The sequence below is a fragment of the Myxocyprinus asiaticus genome, chromosome 46 (assembly GCF_019703515.2).
Source record: "Myxocyprinus asiaticus isolate MX2 ecotype Aquarium Trade chromosome 46, UBuf_Myxa_2, whole genome shotgun sequence".
NCBI classification, from domain to species: domain Eukaryota; kingdom Metazoa; phylum Chordata; class Actinopteri; order Cypriniformes; family Catostomidae; genus Myxocyprinus; species Myxocyprinus asiaticus.
Genome location: NC_059389.1, coordinates 22,469,141 through 22,493,355, shown reverse-complemented (window position 1 = coordinate 22,493,355; position 24,215 = coordinate 22,469,141). Strand labels below are relative to the sequence as shown.

At 37.8% G+C, this 24,215-nt stretch overlaps 1 protein-coding gene across 2 annotated transcripts in view; it reads right to left on the bottom strand.

Moving 5' to 3' along the window:
- Nucleotides 1–24,215, bottom strand: part of LOC127435566 (F-box only protein 31-like) — a 30,829-nt gene extending 6,614 nt beyond the window's left edge. The window contains exons 1-4 of one of the 2 annotated variants that reach the window (XM_051689113.1): nucleotides 23,585–24,215; nucleotides 17,928–17,999; nucleotides 4,808–4,884; nucleotides 4,283–4,450 (exon numbers count right to left, since the gene is read on the bottom strand). In XM_051689113.1, coding sequence (XP_051545073.1) covers nucleotides 4,283–4,450; nucleotides 4,808–4,884; nucleotides 17,928–17,999; nucleotides 23,585–24,017 — 750 coding nt within the window. In that variant the 5' untranslated portion in view covers nucleotides 24,018–24,215. Of the gene's footprint in view, nucleotides 1–4,282; nucleotides 4,451–4,807; nucleotides 4,885–17,927; nucleotides 18,000–21,863; nucleotides 22,115–23,584 lie in introns of those variants that run through there. The other variant, XM_051689114.1, reaches the window with a different exon arrangement.

The following is a 24,215-nucleotide window of genomic DNA, read 5'->3' as shown; positions in this document are numbered from 1 at the left end:
GATGAAATATACTTTATTGAATATAAAAATAATATGCAGATTATCATAAAAGTTATAATAAAGAGATGGTTACACGCTAAAATTAATACGTACATTACTGTGCTATGAAATGGGTACATAAACAATTTGAGATGAGTATACATTCATGGGGAACTACTAGGGCTGGGTATTGATACAGATTTCACAATTCGATTAGATTCCGAGTTACAAGCTTTCGATTTGATTCCGATTCATATGGGTACATTTTAGTGATAGTGTCCCTTTTGCTTACATATGAAAGAAATTCTCTCCAAGCTAATGCTGATAATTATACAGGGAACCTTCTAACTAGGTACATTATGAAAATATACATATTACATATTATTAGCTTTTAATTATTTTGTCACATGTTGGCTTTTTAAAAATGAACAAATCCATGTATTCAATCATTAAATATGATAGTATATTGCATATATTATTTTTGCTTAATTGCATAATTTGTACTATTTACAAGTATTAACATTGATTTTTTGAACACATGCTAAAACTGGTACTGTCTCTTTAAGGAAACCGGCAGTTCTGTAAAGATTGTCTGTTAATGAGCCCAAGAGAGAGAACTCGAATGGTTTTATCTCATCTGTGCCATGCATGATTAGAATTAAATGTTTCTTTTTTTGTTGTTTTTTGATCAACAACAGAGTGTAGAGAAAAGAAAGGGTATTAAAAGAGACATTATTCAATGTCAAATGGGTAGCGTAGATCTCATCTTTGGACACACATAACACAGAACAACTTTTCTCGCTGCTGAATACTCCATCACTATACTACACAATTACTGGAGAGTGAAATGTAAACACTTACCAGCCATTTGCCAAATATATACATTTTAGGGTACGTTTACATGACAACGATGTACTAAAAATGGAAAAGTTTTTCCCTTTGCTTTTTGAAATGTTTCGCGTACAGATGACAACGTTGTCAAAACGATCCCCGTTCACACGCATCTGCGAAAACGACTAAAAACGCTGTATTATGCATGCCAGGCCAGTAGTTGGCGATGTCACTTGCACATAAGCATTCTTCCACAGAGCAGTGAATACAAACAATGAAGATAGCGAAGCATCGAGCAATTTTGTCTGGACGGACGATGATGTTGCTTTATTACTACAATTACTTTACTGGAGAAGCGTCAATAAACTCAAAATCTTGAGAAGCACAAACACAGCCCTGTAGTCCACCACTGTAGTTTTGAATAGTGCCCGACCGATATATCGGCCAGCCGATATTATCGGCCGATATTAGCCTTCACCGATATATCAGTATTGGCGTATATTTTACAGATAATCGCCGATATGAAAACTTTTTTCAGAACATATAATGCAGAAAACAATGCTTTAGTTTGTCCAGCTGAGCACGCTCCGACTCCATTGTTTACAGAGCTGACGGTGGCTCTGCAGACAGGGCGGAGTTGAGCTGTGCGTCGCTAAGTTGCTAACTAGTTTGTGAAATACACACTGGAAACTTAATAAACAATGACCCCATTATTTCCCCTTTTCAATATAACTAATATAACATTAACCTTGTCCCTGACAACCATGTCACTCATGTCTGTTTGCTGTTAGCCAGCTATAGATGGTGCAGTCAGTAATGTAGCAGATTGAAAGGTAAACATCAGAGCATCTTTTTGCAGCTCAGCAGACAACGGTGCGGTGGTGGATTGTGTCTGATGAGTGTTGATTTCATGCTATGTTGTTACCTAGTTGGTGAGTTGCAATGCTGGAAAGTAAAATAAACAACGTCCATCTTTTACTGTCCGTGACAAGCTTATAGCTAACTAGCTAACCACGGAGCTGCTTTCATTGTTGTCAGCTGAGTGGAAGCTAATGTGTAAACATGTATTCACCAAACTGTTTTGTTCAGGATTTGCAGTTTGGTACCCCCTTCAACCGAACAATTCCAGTCATTGCATTTATAAAATGTAATATTTAAAAGTCTGGTTTTCCACCATTGAAAGTCTCCCATGAACTTGTTTAAAAGAATACGGTGTAACACTGCTGCTGCTGTTTATCTCTTGACTCGGCAGTATTAATATAGTCAGCATTTGACTGATACTAAACAGTAATACTGATGTTTATTTAGCTATTTATTTTATTTTTATTTATTTTAATGGTCAGCATTTGTCTGATACTAAACAGTACTGATGTTTATTTAGCTATTTAATTTATTTTTATTTATTCTTTATTTTAATGGTCAGCATTTGACTGATACTAAACAGTACTGATGTTTATTTAGCTATTTATTTAATTTTTATTTATTCTTTATTTAAATGGTCAGCAATTGACTGATACTGAACATACAGTACTGATGTTTAAGCTATTTATTGTATTTTTATTTATTTTCTCAGTGTTCATTTCTAGAATTTGTTGACAATGTATAATAATGATGTCAAATATTCTTTGATAAAAATATTTAAGAAAGCAGCCTTCTGAGTACCTTTGTATAGTCATATCGGTGCAAAATCGGTGAAAAATCCACATAGAAAATGGTCGGCCACCATATCGGTAATCGGCGAATTTTCTGATTTTTCTCTAAAATCGGTATCGGTCTCAAAAATCCCATAACGGTCGGGCTCTAGTTTTGAATGTCTCACGCGTTGTTTTGAAGTACTTGCGCATGCCTATAGACTGAACACGTAATACGCGTGTGCATGACGTTACCGTTTTCACAAATTTGCATTTTTGTATGTTTACACGGAGACGATAACTGCATCGTTTTCAAAAACTTGTACTTTGAAACCCATTTTCAAAATATTGCGTTTTCAGCCCCCAAAACACTGTTGTCGTCTAAACGAACAGCCAAAACGCATAAAAAGTTTTCAGTTTTTAGTTGAAAACGTTGTCGTGTAAACGGCCCCTCAGTCGCAAAGTGTGAATTTGTTTGCAAATGCAATCTCTCACTGTAGTGGAGAGTTGTGCATAGAGTAAAAGGAGGAAATCGATATTTTTACTCACCCCTAGTTACTACTTTGTACCTATAGTGGCTCTGTTTAAACAGACTATCTGCTAAAAGGGCAGTGGAAAGAGACAACAACTTGTGCTTTCTGTGACTGAGGTAAAATAAATTAGAAAAAGTGGCGCGCGCACACACACACACACACACACACTTACGAACCCTTGAAATGGCAGCAATGTTTTAAAATAATCAGAGGACATGAATATTAGTTAACATGTTACAATAACTTTACTGGAAAACGTAGAACGACCCGACAGCTCAACATTTAAGGGTGCTCTCACACTAGCACTTTTGGTGGCACCCGGGGTCGAATGACGTCAAAGTTCGGTTCGTTTGGATAATGTGAATGCTATTTTTTCGAACTCGGGCGCGCACCCAGGTCTGCTTGAAAAGGTGGTCTGGGGTATGGTTCATGTGAACTCTGGTACAGTTCGCTGCTGATATGAATGCAATCCTACCAAATCGCTGAAGTGAACCGCTTCTGATGACGAATAATTAGCATCTTTGCAGGCTCGTGATCACAATTATTATGGTATAATGCGTTTCTCCTACCTGCTTGTGTCCCAAAAAATCCTCTTCAGAGAGCTTCTCACATCTCTTGCAACACATCAGCAGGCTCGTGGCAGATAAATGCTAATATTCATCACATCATTGCACATTCAGTGCATCCGCGGGAGACAAAGACGAGTGTCGTTCTGTGCATGTAAAGTTTTTCATTGACTTTGTTGTCCACAATGTGGAAATTTGTCTTCGGCTTCACCATATACAATATAGACACCAGCACATCACATAAAACAGCATAGAAAAAAACAAACAAATATGATCCATTAAAATTATACCCTCTGCAGGCATATTCAAATACCCACCCACATATTTACACACATATACAGCTACGCATTTAATAGTCTGACTGCATTATGGAGTCAAACAGCTGCCGCTTGTACGCACGTTGATGACGTAATCGGACCCGTGGTTAGGACCCAAATAAAATGATGTGAACACAGACCAGCACGGGGAGTGGGAGGAGGAGGAAACAACTGAACAAAGTGTGAAAGCCCCCTAAATCTTTACTGTTGGCTTACCGTTGTGATGGTAAGAACAGACTTTTGAACAGATTTTTTTATGTACTCACTCAATAATGGAATTTTGTCAAATATACAGTATTGCAGCTCTAAAACAGAAGTGCTTTGCACATACAAACTATCACATCACTAAGATGAAGAATGGTTATGGAAGTTATATATACTATAATACGATTGGAAGTTTTAAATAGTATGCTCAGGGCATTTACCTGAATGTCTCCTTTATGAGGGCCCTTATGGCCGTACATACATTCTATTGTAGCTTTATTTTTCTCCCACATATGAATGCGGAATAGAGGCCGTCTACGCATGGGGTCCTCCACACGGGGATCATGGGGAGGTAAATACATCCAGCCTATAATGAATAGCCCATCAACCTGAAATGATTAGAGCAAAGCAGGAAAGAGTGAAACAACAGACAAAATATACACGACAATATATGTTTTTTTTAAATGTAGAACAATTAGATGATATATAAAAGATCACAGGGCTTATAAATCATGAATCGAAAAAAGCTGAGCTAATCTCAAGTTACTGAAAAATGTAGTTAATTAAGTTAGTATCGTTGTTACTAACTTAACTATGCTATTGGCATGGTAGGCAAACTCAAAATTACTTGCCCATCCGCATCAAAGTATGTTGCGGTCCCATTAGCATTTTCATACTCGAATTATGAAAACTGGGATTAACCTATGGTTATAGTTAAGTTTTTTGTTTATAATGCAGGATCTTACCACCACATTCAGTAGTCCTCCATAGGGCCCTATATCAGGCTGCCAGAGACCAAGGATGTGTCTATATGGATATAGCACTGGAAAACAAGTTTAAAACATACAGACTTAAAAACGTCACAAAGTAGCAAACAGCATGCATAACATAAACTCAGAAGAAATGTTAGATGGGATGAGAATATCATAAGGCTGCATGGTGCATGAATTCATGTTGAGTGTGTGAGTATATGCCACATATTTGCCATGCAACAACTTATATTATGAACAAAATAATAATTCTGACAGTTAGAGGGGATCATACGTATCCTTGTTGGATTTCTTAATGTAGTTGTGTCACCTGTAATAATTAAACATGAATGATCTCACACAGTCAGTTGATGTTAACATAGCTGCAATCTTTTGCACCCCTTGCCATCCAGTGTCCATCACACACACATGCAGGACACCCAGGCGTGCGCAGAGCTCGACAGAATTTGGTCTCATGCTGCTCTCAGATCAGTTTCACACTCTCCTGCCAAATCAAACCAAAGCTGCATCCCAAATTGCATACTATCCACCCTGAAGAGTGTGTACTATTTGCATACTATCCGTCCTAATAGAGTTTGTTGAAAAAAATATGCCAAAGATGCCAGAATGGAACGTTATTCCTGGTGTTTTTTTAGGCTTAACAGAAGAGGACCTCTTTTGAATTTTCCAGCCAAGAAATGCGAGGACAAAACTGATATACATGTGTATCACAGCTGTTTTTAAATGTATGCTATATGTAAACAGTCCCTTCTTGGTATTCAAAAGTTACCACGTTTTCCGACTTTGCATGGTCATGACAGGAGTTGAACAATTGGATATAACTTTGCACAGACAAGGTCAACAAGAGATTTTATCAAACTAGACTCATGCTATGTTTTTAAACTTAAATAGTTGAAACAGCGTACTTTGATGTTTATTTATGGTGCCACGTCTTACCCCATATACTTCTGTGGTACTGTAAATACGATTTTTGCTTATTTTTACAAATTGAGGGACAAGCCGTTTTTTGTATGGTAATAAACAGAATATCGCAAATGGTGTTAATAGAGCTTAACTTGTATTAAACATGGAACATTCCATTACGGTAGTTAAGTTAGCTAGATAAATTAATAATGTAACAAAAGTAATGCATTTAGCTATTGGGGTCTGTAGCATCAAGATGCAATTTTCATGTAGTGGTAGACTTAACTGATCCACAAAAGCATGTACTGTACTTTCACATTACCAGCGAAGTACAGTATGCACTTTTAGTACATAGTAGAAGTAAGTATACTATATGGGATTCAACCTTAATCCATTATATAAGGCTCAAACCATAGATTTCTTTATAATAATTTTGTTTCCCCCTGAGTTCCACTTATAATTTTAGTAATGTCATAACCATTTTGCAGAACGGTTGACGTGTAAATATGGATGGCCATGTGTTAATATCTTGCTGACATCAGAAAGCTGCATGAGTTCGGAATGAGAAGGTCTTACAGCTTATAATCAAACCGCTCTTTTTGGACTGGGGAGGAAGTTTTGAGTTCGGAAAGTTACAGTACATTTTCACAGTCCAGTGTGATTCCTTGTGATTTGACCCCTTTAAAGTGAAACTGTCTCAGATCAGCAGCAAAACCATTTTTAGCCAACACCTTTCACAGACAGTGATGTGTTTCCACCACCACAAAGCCTTCACACATGGCCAGTACATACAGTGTGCGTACACGTCCCGATAGTCCATATGCTCATAATCAGGGAGGAGCTTCATAAAGCGTCCCGACTTCACCTGCGGGTTCACACCTGGAGGGGTACGCAGGTGAGTGTGCCACAGGAAGATAAGAGAAGCAAAAGACACTGTGTGTGCTAGTAAGGGCTGGGTGATACATCAAATATTCATCATATATTTGCGATGATTTTGGTAGCAATGTAAAATTAAGCAAGATCGTGAAATTTCACGAGATTTTAATATGCTTTTTGTTGGGCCATTAAGTATCCTAAAGAGAGTCATGACTAGTTTCAGGATCCTTCCTTGTCTTATGTCTCACGAATAAGAGTTACGACATAAGAAAAAATGGCAATATCAAAAATGGCGATAAGAGTTGGTAAGTTTGATTATGTAAATTGGTTCAAGCTGTCTGTTTCAATGAATCGACTGAAATTTCTTCTTCAACGAATCATTTAATTAATATCTGATAAATGTTTACAACAGATTAGTTCAGCCAAAAATGAAAATTCAGTCATTGTTTACTCACCCCTGTGTTATTACCATATATGACTTTAATTCTTTTTCTTAACACAAAGGGAGAAATTGTGAAACAAAATTGTGCTCAGTGATGTCATCCAATGGCAGTTTATGGTGACTACATCTTCAAGCTTCAAAAGGACACAAAAGTAAAATTCAGAAGTCTAATAAATTATTGTATGGGACTCTTGTAATAAATTATTGTATTGTATGGTTTGGTGAGAAACAAACCGAAATCTAACGTTTTATTAAGTGAAACTCTTGACCGTCCGTAGATCTCCTGTGTGCGTTCATGAGACGGACTGCACATGAGTTTTCCTTGCACGAGAGCAGAGCGCTGAAGCCACTCGCAAGGTGGGCAGGGTTCCCACTCTTTTATGAACACCAGATTTAATGACTTTTAAGGACTTTTTCAAGCACCTATTAAAATCACGTTTAAGCATACATCATAATGAAGGCCTCTTAGATAATAAATCAAACATTCTGTAATATTCGATGTGTGAGGTTAACTTTAAGCTCAATAGAACTATTATTGGTAACAATTTGTCAGTACTATCAATATCACTTTTTAATGTATCCATTTTTTCATTTTTTTTTTTTTTAAATGTTCAGTGTAGCTCCTCAAGTAAATGTCCCTTGTTTTGGATATTCTTATGGAAAAACAAGTTAAAAACTCACCTAAAACTAATAAAGAACTTTTTGCAGTGTACAATAAGCTTAACATCTCTCACCTTTTTGTTAAATTGATTTTACTCTAACTCATAAAAGCAAATCTGACCCCACAGAGAATTGCCACTTTCAGAATGTGTACTTCTTTACATGTCCTGCTTCTTACTGATAGAACTTTAAAGGATACAGTAGAGGTAAAAGAAAATAACACTGGGGTGTTTCCTTTTTAGAAGCTCTAACATGCAAGATTTGCTTCCATGGAACACCAGCTCCCCTTTATGACAACATTTATTCTTAGTTTTTTTTTTTTTTTTTTTTTTTTTTTTTAAGTATACAGCCTATATTACAGCTCTTCTCTACAGTCACTTGTTTCCCAGCAAGACTCTAAAAAAGTTGGGACAGTCAAGTTTTTACCACTGTGTAAAATCACCACTTTGTCTAAGAACACTAATAAAGTGTTTGCGCACTGACGACACAAGTTTGTTATGTTTAGCATCCAGAATTAGCCATTTTCACATGAATCAGAAACTACGTCACCGCAGGGAAAGCTACTTCCGCTACGGCTTTGCAGCTATAACTTTAGTATACATTTGCCTCGAATAACGCTTTTTACCTCTTCTGTATAGTCTGTTTTCCAACGAGTCACAATATAATGTACACAGAAATTATTTTGCATATTTTCCCAACTTATTTGGCTACTCAGGCTGCCATCTCTTTTGAGCTTATATGCTCAAATGAAGCACTAGTGTGGTTTCATCACCAGCTCCCTAATATTGTGTAGGTCGACCAAAACTGCACCAACCCGGATCTCAGAATAGCATTCTGAGACGATGTTCTTCTCACCACCATTGTACAGAGCGGTTATCTGAGTTACCGTAGACTTTGTCAGTTCGAACCAGTCTGTCCATTCTCTGTTGACCTCTCTCATCACCAAGGCATTTCCATCCACAGAACTGCCGCTCACTGTATGTTTTTTGTTTTTGGCACCATTCTGAGTAAACTCTAGAGACTGTTTTGTGTGAAAATCCCAGTAGATCAGCAGTTACAGAAATACTCAAACCAGCCCATCTGGCACCAACAATCACACCACGATCCGAATCATTGAGGTCACATTTTTGTGAACATTAACTGAAGCTCCTGACCCATATCTGCATGATTTCACTTCTGCCACACGATTGGCTGATTAGATAATCGCATGGATGATTGTTGGTAATAATAAAATTTAAAAAAATTAAAAATCAAATGAGTTGGTTCGGCTTCATGGTGTGAAATACACAGAGTTTAATGAATATTATCCGGAATGTCACACATTAACTTTACCACACTCAGTTTTATGATGATGTCAGGAGCATGTGAATGAGATTAAATATCAGATCGAAAGATGACAGCAGTGTCTCTGTTTACAAAGTGTCCATGGTGCGAGCGATCAGATGTGATTTTCCCGGCCCTGCTTCTCATTCTGGAGCTGCACAGGTGTGTGAGAGAGTGGAGCTGGCTTCCGATTATTTTCTCAGCACACGTGCTGTTTTACTTGCAATAATGCATAGCCGACCCAAACAGACACGGAGAACAACGATGAGAATTTATTATCTAATTTATCTTATTATAGTTATTTATTACCGGTGTAGTCTATGACCAGTAGCAGCTTGAATGTCTCTGGATTCAGTGAAATATCTGTGAATATGCTGGATTCAGTCGCATTATGCCTTCTTTAATGCTGTCAGATTGTTAATTAGAGCTCTGTAGAGTTGCCAACAAAGCATAAAGTCAGATCACACATTTACACGCTATTTAATTTGTATGAGGACTTTGATTTCAGCAGATCTTGCTTACGTTTCAATGGCCGTTGTTGATGCCGGAAGTAAGTTTACCCTGCGAGGGCCACCCCCGGAAGCGAGAAACGCAGAAGTGTGATAAAAGCCTATTTTCCCCCAATCATCCATTATGCAGGTCTTCAACTGAGCAATTTTATGAGGCCTCCTATGCAGTATTGTGTACTTCATAATGCACCAAACATTCTCAATTGCAGACAGCTCATGACTGCAGGAAGGCCATTCAAGCACCTGCTCTCTCTGCCTATGCAGCCATGCACTTGTAATCTGGGCAGTATTCTGTTTGGTGCTGTCCTGCTAGAAAATGCAGGGATGTCCCTGGAAAAGAGTCTGAGTGGAAGCATATGTTGCTCCAAAATGAGTACATTTCTTTCTGCATTAATGGTGCCCTCATAGATGTGCAAGTTACCCATGCCATGGGCACTGACACACCCTTGGCCCATACAGACACTGACATTTGGATCTGATGCTGATAACAGCTTGGATGGTCCTTTTCCTCTTTGGCCTATAAAACTATTTGAAATGTGGACACATCAGACCACCAAACACAATTCCACTGTTCTACTTTCCATCTCAGATGTGACCGAGCCCAGAAGTCTGCGGCGGTTCTGGAAAGGTTTCTGCTTTGCATAGTAAAGCCGTAACTTGCATCTGTGGATGCAACAGCGAATGGTGTTATTTTGGTTATTTCCGATCGCATGTCATGATATCCATTAAAGACGAATGACGTTTTTTAAGACAGTGACGTCTGAGGGATCAGAGTTCACGTGCATTTAGAAGTGGTTTTCCAGCAGGACAACACCCAACCACAAACTACCCGGATTACAAGTGCATGGCTGCGTAAGTAGAGAGTGCTATATTGCCCTGCCTGTAGTCCTGACCTACCTTCAAGAGAATGGATGACACATGATTCCTCAAAGCCCTTGTAAATTTATCTCTTCTGTGGAACACAATGTAGATGTTAGGAGGAATTTTAATCCCAGTCACCATTCACTTTCATTCATCTTTTTTCCATACAATGAAAGTGAATGGTGACCACGACCAACATTTGCCTAACATCTTTTAAATTCCACAGATGAAAGAATGTCATATGGGTTTATTACAAAAACATGAAGGCGAGTAATACATTACTGTGCAAATGTTTTAGGCACTTGTGAAAAATTTTGCATAGTGAGGATATCTTCAAACATAATGAAATAAATAGTTTTCATTTATCATTTAATGTCATACAAAGTCCAGTATACAAAAAAGCTAAATCAATATTAGGTGTGACCACCTTCAAAACAGCACCAATTCTCCTAGGTACACCTGGACACAGTTTTTCTTGGTTGTTGGCAGATAGGATGTTCCAAGCTTCTTGGAGAATTCACCACAGTTCTTCTATCTATTTAGACTGTCTCAATTGCTTCGGTCTCTTTATGTAACCTCAGACAGACACGATGTTCAGTGGGGGGCTTTGTGGGGCCATGACATCCATTGCAGGGTTCCCTGTTCTTCTATTCTAATTTTTCTATACGCAAAAGTCATGTTTGGGAGTCTAACATTTATATTTCCTATTGACACACTAAAGCTGAAGATATAAATAACCATCTTAAGACAAATGCTTTTGTGAAACATCGTATGTGCCTAAGACTTTTGCACAGTACTGTAAGTGATGACAGAATTTTCATTTTTGGGTCAAAAATATATTTAAGAGTTCAAGTCAGCTAACCAGTTTACAGTTGACAAAATGCACTGAAAATTAACAGATGAAATCCTGAAAGAGGGGACCTTGCTGCTAAATCAGTTATGTAGTATATAAAATAGATACAGTGCATCCGGAAAGTATTCACAGCGCTTCACTTTTTCCACATTTTGTTATGTTACAGCCTTATTCCAAAATGGATTAAATTCATTATTTTCCTCAAAATTCTACAAATACCCCATAATGACAATGTGAAAGAAGTTTGTTTGAAATCTTTGCAAATTTATTAAAAATAAAAAAAAAAAAATTAACAAAAAATCACATGTACATAAGTATTCACAGCCTTTGCTCAATACTTTGTTGAAGCACCTTTGGCACCAATTGCAGCCTCAAGTCTTTTTGAGTATGATGCTACAAGCTTGGCACACCTATTTTTGGGCAGATTATCCCATTCTTCTTTGCAGGACCTCTCAAGCTCCATCAGGTTGGATGGGGAGTGTCGGTGCACAGCCATTTTCAGATCTCTCCAGAGATGTTCAATCGGGTTCAAGTCTGGGCTCTGGCTGGGCCACTCAAGGACATTCACAGAGTTGTCCCGGAGCCACTCCTTTGTTATCTTGGCTGTGTGCTTAGGGTCGTTGTCCTGTTGGAAGATGAACCTTCGCCTCAGTCTGAGGTCCAGAGCGCTCTGGAACAGGTTTTCATCAAGGATGTCTCTGTACATTGCTGCATTCATCTTTCCCTCGATCCTGACTAGTCTCCCAGTTCCTGCTGCTGAAAAAAATCCCCATAGCATGATGCTGTTTCAATCTTTGTTTCATCAGACCAGAGAATTTTGTTTCTAATGGTCTGAGAGTCCTTCAGGTGCCTTTTGGCAAACTCCAGGCGGGCTGTCATGTGCCTTTTACTGAGGAGTGGCTTCCGTCTGGCCACTCTACCATACAGGCCTGATTGGTGGAGTGCTGCAGAGATGGTTGTTCTTCTGGAAGGTTCTCCCTCCACAGAGAAATGCTGGAGCTCTGTCAGAGTGACAATCGGGTTCTTGGTCACCTCCCTGACTAAGGCCCTTCTCCCCCGATTGCTCAGTTTGGCCAGGCGGCCAGCTCTAGGAAGAGTCCTTGTGGTTCCAAACTTCTTCCATTTACGGATGATGGAGGCCACTGTGCTCATTGGGACCTTCAATGCTGCAGACATTTTTCTGTACCCTTCCCCAGATCTGTGCTTCGATACAATCCTGTCTCGGAGGTCTACAGACAAGTCCTTGGACTTCATGGCTTGGTTTGTGCTCTGACATGCACTGTTAACTGTGGGACCTTATATAGACAGGTGTGTGCCTTTCCAAATCATGTCCAATCAACTGAATTTACCACAGGTGGACTCCAATCAAGTTGTAGAAACATCTCAAGGATGATCAGTGGAAACAGGATGCACCTGAGCTCAATTTTGAGTGTCATGGCAAAGGCTGTGAATACTTATGTACATGTGATTTTTTTCGTTTTTTTATTTTTAATAAATTTGCAAGATTTCAAACAAACTTCTTTCATGTTGTCATTATGGGGTATTGTTTGTAGAATTTTGAGGAAAATAATGAATTTAATCCATTTTGGAATAAGGCTGTAAGATAACAAAATGTTGAAAAAGTGAAGCGCTGTGAATACTTTCCGGATGCACTGTATGTATATTTAATTTAATTAGATTAGTGACCGACCGATTTATCAGTATCGGCGTATATATGTTTTCCGATAGGCGCAGATATGAAAACTTTTTTGCAGAACATTTAATGCAGAATACAATGCTTGGGGTGATTTAGAATTGGTGTCATAGCGTAGCTTGTCCAGCAGAGCATGCTCCGACTCCATTGTTTACAGAGCTGAGCTGTCAGTGGTGGTAAGCGGCGTCTTCACAGTAAGTTGCTAACTAGTTTGTGAAATACATACTGGAAAGTTAATAAACAATGACCCCATTATTTCCCTTTTCAATATAACTAATATAATGTTAACCCTGTCCCTGACAACCATGTTACTCATGTTTATCACATCTGTTTGCTATGTTAGCCAGCTATAGTTTGTCAGTGCAGTCAGTAACATGGCAGATTGAAAGGTAAACATCAGAGCAACTTTTTGCAGCTCAACAGACAACAGTGCGGTGGTGGATTGTATCTGTTGAGTGTTGATTTCACGCTACGTTGTTACCTAGTTGGTGAGACGCAATGCTGGAAAGTAAATAAACAATGTCCATCTTTTACTCTCCTTGACAATGAGCTTATAGCTAACTAGCTAACCACGTAGCTACTTTCATACCTTGTCAGCTCAGTGGAAGCTAATGTGTAAACATGTATTCACCAAACTGTTTTGTTCAGGATTCGCAGTTTGGTACCCCCTTCAACCGAACAATTCCAGTCATTGCATTTACAAAATGTAATATTTAAAAGTCTGGTTTTCCACCGTTGAAAGTTCCCCCTGAACTTGTATAGCAGAATAGGGTGTAACACCGCTGCTGCTGTTTATCTCTTGACTCGGCAGGCATAAATGCTTCTTGTTGCCCCAACTGACTGGCAGTATTAAAATAGTCAGCATTTGACTGATACTAAACAGTACTACTGATGTTTATTTAGCTATTTATTGTATGTTTATTTATTCTTTATTTAAATGGTCAGCAACTGACTGATACTAAACAGTACTACTGATGTTTATTTAGCTATTTATTGTATTTTTATTTATTCTTTATTTTCTCCGTGTTCATTTCTAGAATTTGCTGACAATGTATAATAATAAATGTAAAATATTCTTTGATAAAAATATTAGTTTAAGAAAGCAGCCTTCTGAGTACCTTTGCATAGTCATATCGGTGCAAAATCGGTGAAAAATCCACATAGAAAATGTCTGTTTTCATTCCAGCTCAAAAATTAACTATATCAGCCACTATATCGGTATCAGTCTCAAAGATCCCATATCAGTCAGGCTCTATTTAAGATAGATAAGATATTTAGAATATTATATTATTTATATTATGTAAATCAGAACATAGGCCTACATATATTAAAATCAACTAATTCTCAAGGCAGCGAAGACTGTTTTAAGGGTTTCTCTTCACTCTCCAGCTGAGTAAAACTTTACACAAATAAATAGCAAAAATTCTTTCTTTCTTGTTAAAGGTGACAAGATATGAAGAAGCAACTAGATCGCTCCAATGTCATGTGCTTGCACTGTAATTATGAAAAGTAACGATAGTTTTATTGCATCTCTCGCTCGCAGAGACAACATTTTGTTTTTACATCTTTAAGTTCAACAACTATGTGACAATGCACTTCCTTAGCTCACTGTGCGCTCAAACTAAACTCAAGCATCCAATGAGCTGGGAATGCAGCAGGTCTGTGTATGCGGGAGAGTGACACAGTAGAGCTGATTCTGGAATTAAGATAGAAAGACAAAAATTCCTGCATTACAGTATGAACATGGAACTTGCGGGAATAAATAAAATGGTGCGCAATACTTGCAATCCTGCCCTGTCAGCACGAGGCGATATTCTGTGTTCCGCAACTGCTATCGGGTCCTTGAATAATGCATAATGTGCGAGGAAGGGCAGCCGGTGGAGTTTTTGGTACCTCCCTAGGGAGATGGTGCCCCATGCAGACTTCATAATATGCATATAGGGAGCAGTAGTACCGAGTATGTGTAACAGAGAACAGAGCTGTGCACATACAGTACGTGAAGCAGCGCATGCACATTCTTTAATTCAATCGCCTTTGCAGTTTGATAATCGCACATCGTGATTTTATTTGAATTTTGATTAATTGTTCAGTCCTAATTCAAGCACTTTCTATTTTCACAACTTTCCAGGCCTTGAATCTGTGTCTAAAATGTAAGTATTTTCAAGGACTTTCAAGGAGCGTGGGAACCCTGGGTGGGGTGTTCATGAGAAAACTTGTTTTGCTTCAACAGGACCACTAGCAATATTAACAACAGAAAACACAACATGGCTGCACACAAACCAGAGAACAGAACTTACAAAACATGTCTGAATAGTTTGAGGTTGAAAAATAGATGCATTTCTATGCCCAGCCTTATTTGTTTGAAACAGAGTCCTCAATCAAACAGAGAGATGGGGCTGAAGTTAGCTACAGTCACACTGTGTCCTAACCAGACACCAAATGACATGCAATAAAAGTTATCTTTTCCATGTTAATCAGAGTTTTTGTCCTAAGCAGCTGCGACGAGTGACGGGACATTCTTTCGATTACTTTGTTTCTTTATTTGGCGTCGTGCCTCGAGTCCCATCCGCTATGAACTGTCACCGGTCCAAAATCTTTCTGATAACATTATATTGAAGCCAGTATCTCACTTGCTGGTTAAAACTTGTTTTTGGCCGAGAATGTTACACCTACCGACTGTTTTCGCGGAGGTCTCTTCAGGTGAAGGTCTGTCAAACACACACAGGTACAGGTGGAGAAGAGGTAACAGATATTCCCGCTCCCTCCGCCTTTCTCTCTATTTCTGGACAAAGAAATTAATCTATTTTTTGACTTCAAACTCTTCATACATGTTTTGTAAGTTCTATTCTCTGGTTTGTGTGCAGCCATGTTTTGTTTTCTGTTGTTAGTATTGCTGGTGGTCCTGTTGAATTGAAAACGAGTTTTCGCTTTAACGCCCCACCTCGAGAGCAGCTGCAACGCTCTGCTCTCGTGCAAGGATCTTTAAAGCTTGTGTGCAGTTTGTCTCATGAACGCGCACAAGAGATCAACAGTTGGTGAAGATTTTTGCTAAATAATAGATTCGATTTCGGTTTGTTTCTTACCAAACCTTATCGTATTCCTTCAGAACAAGACACGCGTCGCATACAATAATTTGTTAGACTTCTGAATTATACTTTTGTGTTCTTTTGAAGCTTGAAGAGGTGGTCACCATAGACTGCCATTGTATGACATCACTGATCATAATTTATTTTTCACAATTTCTCCCTTTGAGTCATATGGGGTTATAGCAACACAGGGGTGAATAAACAATGACTGAATTTGTATTTTTGGGTGAACTATCCCTTTAAGTCTCCATGCTGCACATAGGTCAATATTGCTGTTCATTACTATGAGCACTTAACCAATCCAAACTAATTGCACTTACTATTGAACTTAACTTGCACTTACTGTACACACACACACACAAAATACTTCTGTCTCTTTCTTCTGCGCTAGCACCTATACTACTCCAGCCACCTTGAGAGCTTGGCAGTACAACACTGTTGTTGAACTTTGTATGACAAATTGCTTGTTCCTCATTTGTAAGTCGCTATGGATAAAAGTGTCTACTAAATGATTAAATGTAAATCTGCCTCATCAGAGGATAATATTCATTTAATGTTAAAATACACACTAAAATCACACTAAATTCTTATTTTTTATTTTTGCATTGGTGCCTTAATCAAATACCAGTACACTTCATAGGAAACTAGCATCCCAGCTAACAAATGTTTGTTATTAAAACGTTTTCCAAACATTACGTTAGTCCCGTTTTCTTAACACGAGTAGAACTTTTTTTTTAAAGCTTAGCGTAACATTTCATAGAATATGAAAACCTCCAGAAAACATTATTTGCCAAATCATTTATCAGTTTTCACTCTCAGAAAAAAATGTAACAAAATCTATTGTAAGGAAGTAAGAACAATGTTGTACTAAGATCTTTTCTACTAACATTGTGAGAAATTGTATCGAATAATAATGCCATACATATATTCCATTAATATTATTTACGTTGACTAGTGTTCCTAACCTTTCCATAACACTAGTCAAAGCTGCTGAAACATCCCATTAGGTAAGATATTTGAACTCAGGGGTCAGCAACCTTGCGGGCAATAGTGCGAGAGAGGAACATTGTATATTTATTTTTTAAATGTTGAAGTCCCTTGCACCTGCATGCCAAACCATCTCTTGCAGTAATCTTTCCTCATGGTCACATAGACTTTTCTATTTAGTAATGAGCTGAATGGGAAGCAAAACCCCATTTTTTGTTTGGCAACGCAGACATTTGTGTGGTCCAATGCTGATCAAGACCTGCAGATCAATTTAGACAGAACAGTACTTTCAGTGAGTCGTGCAAGTAAACATGTCCATGGTTAAGAGGATGATAACCCACTATTTGTTCTGTTTGATATAATTCTTGATATAAATGAGAAATAACTGCTATCAATCTTTAAGGTTTTCAACCCAGCAAACATGATTAATATTAAAAAATAAAAAGTGGCACTTCATGTTAAAAAGGTTGCCAACCCCTGTTGATATATCTTGGTTCAAACCAACAATGTAAACACCTGATTTCCTCTACATACAAAATAAACTATATAAAGTGGGTGTAATTGACCATAGAGTGTCATGGAGAGCTAATATGAGTGTATAAAGCATCATGAGTACATGACAAATGATGTGAATGATATTTAATGGTGGTGATGTGATGGCATTGAACTACCAAACAGATTCAAGTCTAAATGGCGTTTAAACAGAGACCAAGATCTAGATGCATATGTATTGATTTGCCGGAGGAGCTTTTTAAAAACATTCTGCATGAAGACAAAGGCTTGGAATAAGTCAAATAAATTCAAAACATTTTTATGAAGTAATATATTTATTCACATGCTTTTACATGTGTATGTGTTTATAACTTAAAAACTAACTGTTGAGGTTACAGTAGTGTTACTTACGTTTGACATATAGTTCTCGGCTTGACATGCCCACAATCTCCATCTTGCGTAGGTCATCTTTCATACCAAATTCTGCAAGGAGAAAACATCTAATGACAAAATGCAATTATACAATACAGTTTAAAGAAAGTACTTAATCTAGCTTACTATTTAGTAAATTGCAATTCAGCACTGCAAACCCTAAAGTTGTCATTAATGTAAAAATCAAGTTGCATTAGTTAAGTATTACTTGAAATGTCAAGTTTTGGACTCATAACTCAAATATGTAAGTTCACTGAACTTATTTTTCTTAAAAATCCATAGACTTAAGATTTGAAGTGTTCATAACTCACTACTGAGTACAAAATTGAGGCTATGGGGAATACCCACAATCCCTTGCTGTTGAATTATGTTTCCTTGGTCAGAGGGAACAGATTGGGGAATTTAAATAATTGTTATTAAGAATTAATAGATGTTTTAGCTCTTTTGATGCATTATTTATGCTTTGTTGCAAATAGTTGTTTGGTGTGATCTGTGTCCCCTCTGTTCAAGTTGGACCCTGATCACACTATCTCAGTTCTCTTTGTGCATGTGCAGCTGAAGTGCATATATGCATATCTGTAAAGAATGATTTATTAACTGACCTAGAATCAGTTATCTTTATTTGAGCTGTGCTGTTGTTTGATCTAAAATTGAATCAATTCAATTCAAATGTACAACAGTAGAAACAACATTTAAATTCAAATCTGAGTTAAGTCTACTTGCATGTAGACTCAACTTATAGATAAGTTCACTCTACTTGAAAACCAAGTTAACTTAACTTAAATACTCAAGTTTTGGGAGACCACATTACTCAATGGAATTGAGGGAACGGTTTTACTCAAATGAGTGCAATGAACTTATTAGGGTTTTCAGGGTGACAGAATATGTTCTTTTGTGCTAAGTTTTAAGCTAAACAACATTTTAATACAAGTCTAGAGCCAAACCATCTATGTATCTATCCATTTTATAATTATACTCTAGATTTACAGTATATTTCTACTGTTTTACTTTGTTCTATTCAATTCAACTAGAGGTTTAAATGACTTCTTGAGACCATTTCTTTATTAAATTATTTAAATAAAGTGATTTTGGCTAGATTAAAATATTTCATAACCTTTTATTTAATCCTAGTAAATTAAATAAATTCTAGTGTTTCAGAGGCACTAGGCCATGCTGAACTTATGGTTGTGTATTAATTGTAGGAACTGAGAAAAGAAAAATAACAGTGACCTCAAGGGATCACTTAAAATGTCTTTAGTTTAACACAACTGAACTGATGGTTTGGCAAGTTATGCACAATTACCTCCAAATTACATATCTCAATTCATAGTAATACATTGGCAGGGCTGCAATGTGATATGTATTGCAATACACGTCATGATTCGATATACTGCAATACATAACAATGTCATAATTTGATTCGATTACGAATCAATTCCAGTTTCTATTCCAATTAATTTGGGTATATACTGATCATGAAACATCATGTTTTTGTCTCTTGGTGAGCTAATTAAATTGATTTGGAAGTAACTGTGTGCCAATTTTGTTGCGTGTTTACATGATATGAATACACAAATAGTTTAATATAAATATCGATACATGGATCTAAAGTATCGATACAATATCATGAGAAAAAGTATCACAATATATCGATAGTTGGTTGTATCGGCACGGCCCTAATCACATGTACATTTTAAATGAAATTAATTTTACCAGTGCTTCTGAGAATTAAAGGGTGATTCTCACAAAACCTGTCAAGAAAATGTCCTATTCTACTCCAAAATTGAAAGAAAAAAAATAAGAAATCATATTTTGCATATAGAAAATGAAGCACGTTTTACGAATTCGCATTACCGCAATGGAAAGAAAGATCCATTATTAGGACAGGGTATTCATTCAGATTTCCCGATTCGATTCCGTTTCACAGGCTAACAATTCTCTCCCAACTAATCCAATAATTCTTTCAGGAAACCTTCTAACAAGGTACATTACGAAAATATTAATTTCACAAATTAGACTGCATTATTTTGGTCACATTTTAGCTTTATAAAATGTACAAATCCATCTATTCAATCAATAAATGTGATTTTATATTGCACATTTTATTTTTTATTTTTATTTAATTGCATAAATTGTACTATTTAAAAGTATTTACATTGATTTGTAGAACAAGTGCTAAGAATCGGTACTGTCTCTTTAAGAAAATCTGCAGTTTTGTCAAGAGCATCTGTAAATGAGCGCATATTAACGAGAGAGGACTCGAATGGCTTCTTTACCTCAACCCTGCAATTCATAATTAAATTAAATGTTTATGCTTTGTTGTTTTTTTTATCAACAAACTGTAAAGAACAGAAAGGATATTAAAAGAGACACTATTCATTGACAAATGGATTGCGTGGATCTCGTCTTTGGACACACATTTCACGGTATGAGTCAACTCAAAATTTTACTCTCATCACGCAGTGAAAGGATGCTGAAATTCTTAGCCAATGTACAACACTCCTGAGTGATATCGAGATCGTTCAAATCGAGATCACAATGCATCGGAAAATCGATATTTTTATCGAGTCCTAGTCATTATGATATTGTCATTACCTCAATGTGAAAAACATTAAATTAAATTATTGTAATTTAAAAACTAATTGTACAACAGCATCTTTTTTTACTGTTATGGTAATGAAAACAGTGGAAATGGCAAAAGCAAAATGTCCAGATAAACTGCCTGGCCAAAAAGAGTCACCATTTGGATTTAAATAAGCAGATACTTAAGAGCCTATGATTGAATCATTATTGCAGTGATTAATATGTTTCAGCTGGCAACAATACTTTTAACCCTAAATGATGCAGTGTGTAGCTTCTCATTTCTTAAACAACCATGTCAGAAGATGTATCCCGTGGTCGTGGAAAATACATTACTCTGTTTCAAAAGGGGCAAATTATTGGCCTGCATCAAGCAAAGAAAACAAATCAGAAGATTGCTGAAATCACTGGAATTGGGTTAAGAACTGTCCAACACATTATTAAAACCTGGAAGGACAGTGGTGAACCATCAGCTTTGCAGAAGAAATGTGGTCAGAAAAAAAATCGACAGTAGAACTCACGTCTATGTTTAATAGTGAAAGTAAGAGCATTTTCACACGCACAATGCGACAAGAACTTACAGGATTGGGACTAAACAGCTGTGTGGCCACAAGAAAGCCACTTGTTAGTGAGGCTAATCGGAAAAAACAACTTCAGTTTGCTAGGGAGCATAAAGATTAGACTGTAGAGCAATGGAAAAAGGTCATGTGGTCTGATGAGTCTAGATTTACCCTTTTAGAATGAAGTCAGCTGACCACCTGAATGTACTGAATGACCAGGTTATCCCATCAATGGATTTTATCTTCTCTGACAGCACGGGCATATTCCAGGACGACAATGCCAAGATTCATCAGGCTCAAATTGTGAAAGAGTGGTTCAGGAAGCATGAGGAATCATTTTCACACATAAATTGGCCACCACAGAGTCCTGACCTTTACCCCATTGAAAGTCTTTGGGATGTGCTGGAGAAGACTTTACGGAGTGGTTCAACACTCCCGTCATCAAAACAAGATCTTGGGAATAAATTAATGCAACTCTCAATGTCGTGACATTGCATAAGGTTGTCGAAACAATGCCACGAAGAATATGCGCCGTAATTAAAGGTGCACTCAGCGATTCCTGAGAAACACTGTTGATATTCAAATTCAACTGCCAAAACAAATACACCCCTCCCTTCAGTGCTCCTTTGGAAGCTCCGCCCCCCAAATTCATGCAAGCGAGACGGTTTTATGCATACTAGCTCCAGACATTCGCAACTCTCCTGTTATTAAATCTAACATCACAACAACAGAATATATGGGTTCTGTGAAACATAGCAAAATATATGTTACCCACCTATCGAGAAGAAAAAGAGCAACTTCTGCATCCGTCTTCAAGCCTTTTACCTCTCTGAGGTCTCTCCACTGCTGAAAAGCCTCACTGATGTTGACGCGGCTCCTAGCCGTCGACTTTATCATGATCCTTCTTTTTTAGTTTATATTCGTCTGACCTTTTTCTCTTGGTCTGATTCTCAGCCATTTGTCCTCCGTGGAGTTTAGAAAGTTCACATCAGCCAGATTTGCCATTGCTCTTCTAATGAATTTCCCTCTCGCTCTGCCCCCACCCCCCATCCTGTGCACGTGCAAGAACCACCCCCGTTGCTGATTGGCTGGAGTAGTGTTGAGTGGATCGGTCTGATCCACTTTGTTTTTGTCCCATTTACAAAGCCAGGGCTGTGTACAAATCCTAGATTTTTTTTTCAGCCCACCCACAGAACAGACAGCTAGCAGACTGTGAGGAGATATTTGAAGAATTTGACAAAAAGTGTATTGGATTAGAATTACTGAATGCACCTTTAAAGCTAAAGGTGGTCCAACGACATATCAGAGTATGCGACTTTTTGGCCAGGCAGTGTACGTTACAATAATTAGAGCTGGGGGGGTTAAGCTCAATAGGAACAAATATAATGTTTTGCATGTAGAAAATAAAGCCTATTTTTAAGGGGCCATTAAGGTTTTTAACATTATGATATTACTATTTATGACAGTTCCACACATTTTACTTTCTCATAATTCTCATAACCGCAATGCAAAAGAAGATGGCCATTATGATTTTCTCATGACCACAGTGTGATTATAATTTTAAAAATTATTGTATAACAGCATATTTTCTTTACTGTAATAAAGTAAAAATGTCTGTGTTTCGATAATGGGAATCAGTGAAAACAATGGGAATGGCAAACGTAAAATGTCAGGATGCGTTACAGTAATGACAATTGGGGAGTGTATTTTTACTCCAAAAGAAACTATTTTAGGCATATAAAAAACAAAACCTAATTTAGGGATTTTTTTACATTTAGATATTATATTCATGACAGTTATGCACATTTAAACCCCACAATTCTCATTACCGCAATGTGAAAATATGATTTATTATTATTATTATTAGTAGTAGTAGTAGTATGATTCTTTTACAACAGCATTTTTTTTTTACTGTCTTTCAATGAAAAATGACTTTGTGATGGTAATTAGCATCCTCTTTGATAACAATGAGAATAGTAAAAGTAAAATGTTCTGACGCGTTACAGTAATGAGAACTGAGGGTAAAATGTGCTTAAGAGTCCTAAAAATAGTGTCACAATGCAAAAAAATCTTAATGGTTCTAAATGTAGGCTTCATTTTCTTTATCTAACATATAATTTCATATTTTAATATTGGTTTGGGGTTAAATATGAACAGAAACATTTTCTAGACGGGTTTCGTGATAATGAGAATCACCAGAAACCTTTACCAAAACATTGCCGCTGTTTCTCAAAACATAGTGAGCTGCCTAACTAGACAGCCTTTGTTATACGCACTAGTCAAAATGGTTGCCTATGTAGGAAGCACACTAAGTTTTGAGACACATCTCGCGTCTGACGTTACGGCGCTTGATAAGGCTTGTTCAAGAAGTCAGCACTAAAACCCCGGCCGCTTTCCTTCTAAATACAAATCTTACATTTCCATATGTGCAAATATATGGTGTATATACTGTATATGAGCCAATAATCAGAAACAGTTGCTGTTTGCAGACATTACCCTCTGTACATCTTCTTCTCCAGATTGTTTCCGTGTTCAGGATCTGCCTGAATTTCTTGCACACCAGCGCCAGATTCGGCAGCGCCGTGCCGGGTAAAGAAGCGAAGATCTCAACTAAAAGCTCCGGTGGTAAATCCAGCAGTGTCTGCGGACGGGGTGGCCCCGTACAGGCCGAGCCCGAGCCTCTGCATCCGAGTCCAGTGACCCCACTAGCACCGGCTCCGCTAGGCCCCGCACCGCAGGTCTTGTGACAGCTGCTGCCATCAGGGTCGTCTTTCATTTTGCCCACGACCCTCTCCTCCTCCTTCTCCTCGTCCATGTCCATCTCAGAGTCGCTCTCTTGATCCGCCTGGCTGTGCCTCTGCCGCCGCCTGCACCGCCGCGACTGACCCACTCCGCAGAGCCTGGCACACACCGCCATCCGTAGCAACATTACATCATCACCGCACAACAGCTGTCGCACCTGCAGTGCTTCGCTAGATAGTGCGCTCCCTGCGCGTTACGTGATCAGGCGTCTTCGCGTGACGCTATCACGCTGCTTTTGACGTATTGGATGGCGGAAGTCTGCAGGTCCGCGTCAGTGCTGCATTTTGCGGACTGAATAAAATATGTAAAACCATCGGCTACAAAA